We start from the raw sequence: 10,000 nt of genomic DNA, 5'->3' as shown, positions 1-10,000 counted from the left end.
GAAGAAAAAGAAGAAGAAGAAGAAGAAGAAGAAGAGGAGGAGGAAGAAGAAGAAGAAGAAGAAGAAGAAGAAGAAGAAGAAGAAGAAGAAGATGGAAAAGAAGAATTTTTTACAAGATCTGAGAAAAAAAATAAACATTTTATAATTCTTTTTATAATTATTATAACTTTGTATTAATTCTATAATTTATACTTAATTACAGTTTATTATTATTATTAAAAATTTTTAATACATAATCTTCATCTTTTAATAACAATATTTTGTTAAATGCTGCTAAAGTGCTTCTAACGAGCGAGATCTACTAATTAATTCACAGATATTTCTTTTATTTTTAAGTTTAAAGTTTAAAGTCATTCTGACTTCCTTTGGTCACTGATGATGTCATTAATTCGTGTTGTAATTCATGACATCATATAATTTATACAATTTAACTCTCAAACTGTGTTTCAAACCTTATTAGAAAGACTTAAAAGGTCTATATGCTGTTTTTTATTTTATTTCATCTTATTTGAGTTTTTCTTTAAACCTGTGCTGATGATGTCACTGTACACTTCACAGTCAACCAATCAGTTTTAAGCCCATGTTTTTTCTATTTTTCTCCTTTTCACACAAGCTTTTTTTACTTCTTATATTCTCCTTTTTACTGTTTTTTTTTTTCTTTAATTTTTGCATTTGTCTTCTATATTTCTCATTTTTAATTTCTAAGAGAGAGAGAGAGAGAGAGAGAGAGAGAGCAGAATTTTAACCCATGACCTCTCACCGCTGATGTTTTATCAGTCCTGTACCTGCTGACAGGAGAAGAGTTTCCCCTGGTACTTGTTGATGACGGTGTAACCGCTGGCTACGGTGCGATCTTCAAACCAAGCCACAGGAGTCAGGAAGTCTCTGGGATTAGCGAGTCCGTTAGCTCCTGAAGTCAACACACGAAATATTAATAAACCGCTAAATACAATTTTAGAAAATAATAAGTAAAAGAATCACAGGATGGAGGCGATACCTATGGGTCCGAGGTCCGGCAGCTCGAAGTGAGCACCATAGACCTCCAGGATGTAGCCTCTGGTCTGACCGAACACGTCCACGCTGAAACGCACTCCGCTCTACAGCAGGAAGGAACACAGAGAGAAGAATTAACTCATGTTGGTAAAGACGTTATGTGAAGAATAAAACAGTAGTGTTTCGTTTTTCTTCTACGCTACATCGATTTGCTAGCAATCCTTATTTATTAGAGAACGACGTCATAGCTTTTATCCATTTATTGTTACTTTAAATGTTGTGGAACTTCTGTAAAACAAATTTGTTCCTTTTTCTCACTTACGTTACAGCAGCTATAAACAGCCGTTACTTCACAGCCTCTTTATTCTCACTCTTTAAGAATTAGACCAATGTGTGAACTCTCCTGAAGATGTCAGAAAACTTAAAGTTCCAGCTTTACTAAGCGCTGACACTGGAGACTCCTTCTGTACACCCTAAACCATATGATGTAATAATATGATACGCTATCAGAACGAGCGCATAAATATAAACTGCAGGACAGTTAGAAAAAAAGCAGCAAAATCCAACCAATCAGAATCCAGCACTCAGAATCCAGCAGCGCTGTTTGTAAGAATTAAAACAGAACCCATGTGTTTTAACACTTCTCACCCACCTGAATGACGCAGATCTCGTTCGGCTCCACCTTCATCTTCCCGAACTCGGTCGTGACCAAGATTTCACCTTGTTGCGGCACTAAAACAAACATCATACAGTAAACATGAGAATTAACACAACAGCCACCTCTACATCATCCTACAATGAAGAAGAAGAAGAAGAAGAAGAAGAAGGGAACATACCAATGAGGAAATCTCCATCAGAGTTCTGGAAGCATCTAGAAATGAAAACAGTTTCCAGTGATTTCCATGTTGTTTTTAATATGTTTTGTATTGCTGATTCAAGCAGTTTGCAGCTAGGAATCTTTCAATGATTCATTTGAATAAATCACCGACCTGTCAATCATAGACATGTTGCAGGTGTATATGTGGATGGCGATCCCATTGCGAGACTTCGAGTCTCCGGCACCACAGATTGTGTGCAGACCCTAAAACAAAAATAATACAATCCTACACACACCGACACACACCGACACACACACACACACCGACACACACAGCTGTGTGTCTCATGAGAAGATACAGTTTGATCGTACCTCTATAAAATCCACCTTCTTCTCCAGTGCTTTCGTGATGGTAAACGGCATCCAGCGAAGCTTTCATGATTGGAAAAACGTAATCCGATAAATTAAAAACGAGCCATGAAAAGATACTACAGAAATTTCTAACCTGAAATATCAAAAGATGTTTTAATTACCTGGTTGGGATCAGGCTCCACTTCATTCCAGTCTTCAGTGAGGTTTCCACAAGTAAAGGGAGTGAAGGGTTTGTGCTGAACAGAAGGAAGTATACGGTACAGCCAGCTGTAATCACACACACACACATACACACACACGCAAGCACGCACACACACACACAAACACACACACACACACGCACACACACACACAAACACACACACACACACACACACACACGCAAACACGCACACACACAAACACACACACACACACACACACACAAACACACACACACACACACAAACACACACACACACGCACACACACACACAAACACACACACACACACACACACACACAAACACGCACACACACAAACACACACACACGCAAGCATGTACGCACACACACACGCAAGTACGCACACACACACACATATTTAGATGTTTGGATAATACATTTATGATGCATTTTGTATTTAAAATAGACTTTCTAATTACATCAAACTGATTAGTGGGTGTGGCTACAAAGAATCAGTTTTGTGATATCACAAAATAAACTCCATGCCTTTGAGCCAATCACCTTTTTAAATTAATAGGCAAAATATTAGCTCAGGGCCTTTAAAATATGGGTCTATTTCCTTAAAACATCAAATAACTGATTCAAGAGTATTCATGACATCAAACACAAATTTATGTTGAAACATTTATAAAATATGGATTTGCAATAATAATAATAATAAGAAGAAGAAGAAGAAGAAGAAGAAGAAGAAGAAGAAGAGAAAGAGAAAGAAGAAGAAAAGAAAACCTTAAAAACCTTTCGATGCCGAATCTGGATGCTAATGATTTATTTAGTTAGGTAGCTTATTTAATGCTAGTGACGAACAAAATTTCAGCTGCAGTAATTAAATATTGAGAGAGAAACCCAACTCATGTCCTTCTGCGGCTAAATAGCTCGCTAATAATAGTGGACAAAATACTATAAGTTCACGTGTATTGATACATCATGCCGTATTTAACCAGACTTATTAGAACATATCTTAAATATAAGTCAAAATAGTGAACCCTGTTATTGATATACCTCCGTTTATTGGTTCCTCGTGGGCAAGTGAAGGCCGAGCCTGAGAGCTGCTCAGCATACAAACCATACGGACAGACCTGCGGATTGTTCTGTAAAAAATTTAATATTACAGCTTATCTGTACTGTATTTGTCACAGTGCTAAGCAGAAATTCAGAAGTGAACCAGGAAGCATCAAACTCAATTTTGGTCATTTTACACTTAAAAAAACACTTAATGACCAGTAACATGTCAGTCAGTTAGTTGTCTAACATGCAATAGAGTGAGGATATACGACTTACAATAGAGATTACATTAAAAGTAAGAATTCACTCGCATTAAAGTGTCACGTGGAAATGTGGAAAGTTTTGTGCTCATATTTTATTTCCTATCATGTCATTTATGAATCCTGAAACAGAAGTCATTGATTACAACCTCCACTGGATCTTGTGCATATGTTTGTGGACCATTTTCACTAAATGCATGACATGATGACGCCGAACAGAAAATATATTAAAATGGTTTAGAGTTTTTTTATTCAAACTATAAAAACTGTGTGATTAAGGTAGTTACCTGGCCTTCAGGTAGAGCCCCAGGACAGCGCGGATCCTCAGAGGCAAACTCATTGCCAAAACCGCTGAGGTACTAAAGTGAGAAAATGAAATGAAAAGTAAAGTTGAGAAAGTAAAATAATGTGAACACAACACAACGTCTGCAGAGGGTATGTGGGGACTCGGGGGGTGGGGGGGGGGTTGTCAATACATTTGAGCTGAGTCATGCTGGATGTGCAGTTGGATCCCACAGTGGGACGGGCAAAGTGCACCAGAGGAGTTAAAATACAGACACGTTGCAACATCACACTTTTAGTTTTAAAAACTTTTCCTCCACCGGACTTTATTTATAACGCATCATAAGCTCAAATTAAAAAGAAGTTTGTCGTGCAAACTTAAAAAAACGCACTAAGACGATTGAAACTTTAAAAATAATCAAATCTGTTTAGATGTACACAGTATATAATCTGTTCTGTTTACACAGTATATAATCTGTTCTGCTGAAAGTTCAGCGCGAGCGGACAACATCTGGGCCGCTGCTGTTTTTCCTGCGTTCTGATTGGCTAACGAGGAACGCCCCTAATACACGCTTTACACATATAACACAATCACATACGACATCAAACACACAAGAGAAATATGAATCATTATTATAACTATATTTATAACTCACCTTAAGTCCGGCCATCGCGCGTTTGTGTGAAATGAAAGTCTCGTAACTTAAAAAGTACAAAAAAGAAACAGGAGGTAGTTTTAACAGCCTTCAGAGACTTTGTCCCACCTCTCACATCAGCTCCAGAGAGAGAGAGAGAGAGAGAGAGAGAGAGAGAGAGAGAGAGGCTGAATTTATGCTTTCCTCAATATGGCTCTAATTAAACTCACACCACGTGACGTCAGTGGATTTGGTGGGTGGAGAAGGTTAGATGGTCACTCGGAGGTGTGCAAACAAACGTCTTTACCAGTAGCCAAGATAAACTCCGACCAACAGGACAGTACTTGATCACAGTCACGTCTCATGACACGTTTTTGGAGCATGAATTAAAGCTGGATAACTTCTTTACATGTTAAATCCTGTTTAAGGAAAATAAAAATACGAACAAATTACTAAAGTATTCAGTATTAAGTACAGGAACATTCTGGTTCCTCGATATAAATATATAAGCAATGTAAAATACCTTAAAATGTCCAGATGTTGCACTTAGAAACAAACCGTGTATTTTATATTGTTTTTAAAAGTAAACACAGAATCCATCATCTTCTTTTCCTCCTCACACCAGGACGTGCTGATGCCGGAGACTCCGTCTGAACGTCTGAACTGGTCACAAGGTGTTTTTCTAGATCATGTACATGTACAAGGCAACAGAATGGAGTTTGGCATCTAACCAGAAGTGCAATAAGGAGCAAGTGCAAGATGTATTTACAGTATGAACAGGATCATATACAGATGATTATGCTATAGACACGATATACAGGGTGTTATATAATATATAGACAGATATACAAATGATATTGACACATAATATACAGGGGTTGGTGGTGTAGAAGTATCGCACGTGCACATCACAGGTTTATTGATATTGTGAGTTAATATTTATGGAAGGAGTCTCCAGTGTCAACATTTAGAACAGAAGAGTTCACACTTTGTGGTTTCTCTGTAAGCTGTAAGCTGATTTTTGTTGTATTTTATTAACCTAATCATAAAGAGAATAAAACAATGTTCCACAACGTTACATGTAAAGATAAATGGATAAAAGTTAAAAAAAAAAAAAAAATGTGTCATTCTCCAAAAAAAATACGTTCACAATCGTCAGCAAATTGATGAGGTGTAAGAAAAAATGAAACCCAACCGTGTTGTAATTCTTTGCGGCACGTCTTTAAAAGCACAAGCTCGTTTTTGTCACGTTTTAAGGTGAGATGACGTTCCTGCGAGGACGTGTCTGGTGACACCAGAGACCTTGTTTGAGAACGGTCCATAAAATGAATTGTGGAATTATAAATTGTATTTGTTTTCAAATAGCTGCGGTTTAAGAGGAAGTAAACACTTTGTGATGTTCTGTTCTAGGAAAATAATCGTCTTGATGGTGGAAATAGAAACTCTGCTTCATCACAACAACCTGCTCCGAACACGTGTACTGGACCAGATCGTCTCACTGACAAACAGGAAGGTTTTTAATCATTTTATCCTCAAATCATTTACACGTGTAATGAGTTCAACACCTACGTTTGGACGCTGTTTTGTAAAATAGCGTACATGTCCTGTGAGAGTGTGTTCTTCTTGCGTTTGATTTCCTTCGGTCTGTATGCATGAATCTGATATGTCCGAATTTCTATTATGCCTCAAACCGCATGCATCATGTGCACTGTGGAACACAATCCTCAATCCATGACTGTTCACTTCTGTTTCAGCTCTCGGCCAGGTAATCAGCAGCTCTTCAGCCAGTGATTGCCTGGTCTGTGTGTCTCAGGAGCTGGAACCTGGTCTGGAACTGAACTTCTGCTGGTTATGCATTGAATTTCTCCTGCTGTGCTTTATTTATGCCTTTCATCATCATGCAGAATCAATTTTCCTCCTTCATTCCCCCCACGCTATGCCCTCCGTGCCCTTCCTCTCGTTGTGTTCCGAGGTAAATGGGTCATTTGACAAAAAAAGGAGGAGGAGGAGGAGGAGGAGGGAAGGATACACCATTTTACTTTCAGAGAGCGAAATTTCAAACAATCTTTCTTGCCGGGTTTTGAATGGCTTCTGGAAAGAGACACTTTGATGGGACATTGTGTTGTGCAATCTCAGCTTGTAAAGAGATTTTCTTAAACATGTTTTGGGTGATCCTTCAAATCTGCTGGAGAGATTTGTAATATTTATGTAAAAACAATAACTAATGCAACTGAAATGACCTATAAATAGCACTTTACATGTTTTTTGCACACCAGAATAAATAAATGCATTTGCAAAAAAAAAAAAAAAAAACCGAGTCTTTTTTTAATCATCCTGTCAGCCTCTTTTTTGTGGGGCAATAATTTTATAGTTCATTGTTATTATCAATGTTTCTATTTTATTCTAAATGTCATTTTGGCCTAAAAATAAATCTGAAACAAACTGAATCTGATTCAATTCATTTTAAATTATTAACATTAAATATAAACCATATAAACCATATAACACTAACACTAAACATTTGGTCAATTTAATTAATTCTTAAAGATTCTTATGTCAAGATTTAACAGTAATATCTGTATTCAATACAGAGTAAAGGTTTAATTTTGTTTCTCTCTCCTTCTACAGTGGTGTTTATGGGCTTTATCTCACTATCATATTGAGAAACCAGAGCTTTGTGATAACGTAGTGTTTAATATTGTAAATGTTATTGTTAATTGGTTTTGGATGGATAAAGAAGGTAATGTTTTCATGCAGTGACCCACATCCAGCACGTTTCTTATAGCAAAGGAGGAATAAAGCGTGCAGCTGCATCCAGTCCCCCGCTGGCCTGCAGTTTACAGCCTGTGCTCAAAAGCCTAATGACGGAAAATATCTCGAGCCAGTCTATGGAAATTGATCTGCACCTCAGGGGGAGAAAAATGACTGAATTAATTTTTTTTTCAGAACGTATGTAGGGTACACCGCACTGTTCCTCGTCTGGAGCGAAAGGAAATTCAGAGCTGTGATTCAGACTCAGAGCGATCCGATACGAGTCTACAAGCACAGCTCCATCATTTGAGCAAAACTACATGCTGATAAATAGGTTGGAAATATACACCTCCTGGATGGTGCACTGTTCTATCCATCAGATCAGGGAAGTTAGATTGGAGTCCTGTCATGGAGATCAGATAGGGATATCGCACACGAGAGCGCGGAGCGAGTCGGGATTTCTGTAGAGAAAGACAAACATTCTTGTTTCAGAGTGTTTCATTTGATTTTTTTAGTTTCTTTAGTGTCACAGACACCATGATGATATTTATATTTAAAAGAAATTGATTTTGAGTTATTCTCTCAAGTTTCAAGCCAAGAAGCTTTTATTGTCATTTACACCATGTATAGCTGTTGCGGTACACAGTGAAATGAGACAACGTTCCTCCAGGACCATGAAGCTACATATAACAAAGACAGAGATAAGGACTTAAGTTTATAGCTTGGTAAAAGTTTTGATGACTCTTCCTCTACAGGGCTTGTGCATATCCAATTAAATGTTCTATATTACATATAAGTCCTGCCCTATGGGGCTTGCCTTGCTCTACAGTAGCAGATCATTAGCAGTAAACACAGTTCGACCATCAACCTCCACTCCAAACCACACACCATGTCGCCATCATCCCTGTTAAAGAGAGAGAATCTACAGCTTAAAAAAAGGAAAGGTTCTGATTAACTCTTCTCTTTGCTGTTCATTATGTTTAGTAGAACGCTGTTGGATGTTGGCTTAAGCCCTTCTTCAACACATCAACAGTCCACCTTCCTGTTTCAAAAGGAAACACGTCATCATACAGACGGCCGCTGTGAATATAAATGGGTTTGATCGGAAGAGTTTGTCTTTGTAATATTACTTAAAAGGTGCTCTAATGACTCTAATAACTCTGGAAAGTTCTTCCTCCGCATGTCACTTATTGTGTGCACTCACCTCCTACCACAGCAGCATCGCCACCACCTCCACTTACTTCTGATTAGATTTGCAGGGACGTCCACTATACCCTTTTAAAATGAAGTGCAGGCGGCCTTTCGGAAGTGGACTCACTCACTCTCTCCCTCTCGCACACGCTCTCTCATGCGGGGGCTGTAATGTTATGCAAATGCAATAATACAGAGATAAAGACTGTTGCGGCACATCATGCTCTAGTGGTTCAAGCCCTGGTGGATCCTCTGAGCTCACGCTAATGAGGAGGGAATTATTCTGAAGTCATTAAACAGCGCCCTCAATGACATCTCTCCCCTCCATTGCCTTCTCCGGCCATTAAAGCACTGTATACACACACACACACACACACACACACACACACACACACACACACACAGGTTTTCCTTGTCTTGTTTGTCTGTCATTGTGAGGACCTTCCACTTTTTCTTTCTTCATGTTTTTTTAAAGAAACATTTAGCAGGTTTCCTCATGAGGACCAACAAAATGTCCCCAAAAGGCCAAACCTGTCAGATATTTGCTATTCTTGTGGGGAAATTTAGTCCTCACTAAGTCATAAATGCATAAATGCACACACACACACACACACAGACACACACACACACACACACACACACACACACACACACACAAACACGCTCCTAGTTTCTTACACATCAGAATGTCACCAAATAGAAAATTACACACTCCTCCCACAGAGAAAATTGCTTCAGAATCGTTTGGTTATACAGATGCATTTTGTATTAAAAAAAAAGAAACAAGGAGTAAACACACACACACATACACACACACACATACACACACACAGAGAGACACACACATACACACACAGAGAGAGACACACACGCACATAATGACTTGAGATGGAGATTCCATTGTCACTGGATTTCTCAGTTACATTAGATGAAATGACCAGAAGGCAGAAACACTGAACTGCAAGATGGAGCAGAAATGATGAGAGTAAAGGTCTTTCCAGCTCTCAGACCTAATGGTACTGTTCCTTGTTGTTAGGATGGTGCCATCAAGGGGACATGGTTTTATCTTTAGTATGTATGTTTCACCTTTAAATATCTTAAGGTGTGTAATATGAGCTTAAACGTTTCCTCTGAAACCTGATTAAGCAGGTAAACGTATAGAGTGAAAGGGCTTAATGTGTTTGAAATTTTTATCAGAAGTAACAAAGATGTTGCAGAGCTGAAAACAGCTTCAGGAGTCATTCACACTCCCTGCAATCCTCTGTGGAGAGAAAAGTGTAAGGGAGGAACATGAAAAAGAGACGTGATGAATGAAGTCACGTCAGATGGGGAGTCTGAGTGTGACTCTGGCGTGACCTCGACATCCACGAATTTACTGCCTCTGACTTCCTCACCGCAGGAGCACCGCACACCTGTTCACACTACAGGAATAAATCCAATATAGATTGCACAGCTTCTCTAAATGCCTCTCA

The 10,000-nt window shown here is 38.5% G+C and overlaps 1 protein-coding gene across 1 annotated transcript in view; it reads right to left on the bottom strand.

The window, feature by feature from the left end:
* The window catches only part of hgd (homogentisate 1,2-dioxygenase), a 10,555-nt gene extending 5,798 nt beyond the window's left edge, over positions 1–4,757 (bottom strand). The window contains exons 1-10 of the mRNA XM_060862331.1: positions 4,608–4,757; positions 3,957–4,028; positions 3,407–3,495; positions 2,344–2,449; positions 2,183–2,242; positions 1,983–2,074; positions 1,830–1,864; positions 1,646–1,725; positions 998–1,097; positions 786–910 (exon numbers count right to left, since the gene is read on the bottom strand). Of these exons, the coding sequence (XP_060718314.1) occupies positions 786–910; positions 998–1,097; positions 1,646–1,725; positions 1,830–1,864; positions 1,983–2,074; positions 2,183–2,242; positions 2,344–2,449; positions 3,407–3,495; positions 3,957–4,028; positions 4,608–4,622 (774 nt within the window). The 5' untranslated portion in view covers positions 4,623–4,757. The remainder of the gene's footprint in view (positions 1–785; positions 911–997; positions 1,098–1,645; positions 1,726–1,829; positions 1,865–1,982; positions 2,075–2,182; positions 2,243–2,343; positions 2,450–3,406; positions 3,496–3,956; positions 4,029–4,607) is intronic.
* Between the last annotated feature and the right edge of the window lie 5,243 nt (positions 4,758–10,000).

This window comes from Tachysurus vachellii, chromosome 25 (assembly GCF_030014155.1).
Source record: "Tachysurus vachellii isolate PV-2020 chromosome 25, HZAU_Pvac_v1, whole genome shotgun sequence".
In the NCBI taxonomy this organism is placed as follows: domain Eukaryota; kingdom Metazoa; phylum Chordata; class Actinopteri; order Siluriformes; family Bagridae; genus Tachysurus; species Tachysurus vachellii.
Note: the sequence above shows the minus strand (reverse complement) of the source record. Positions and strands in the feature narration are given on the sequence as shown.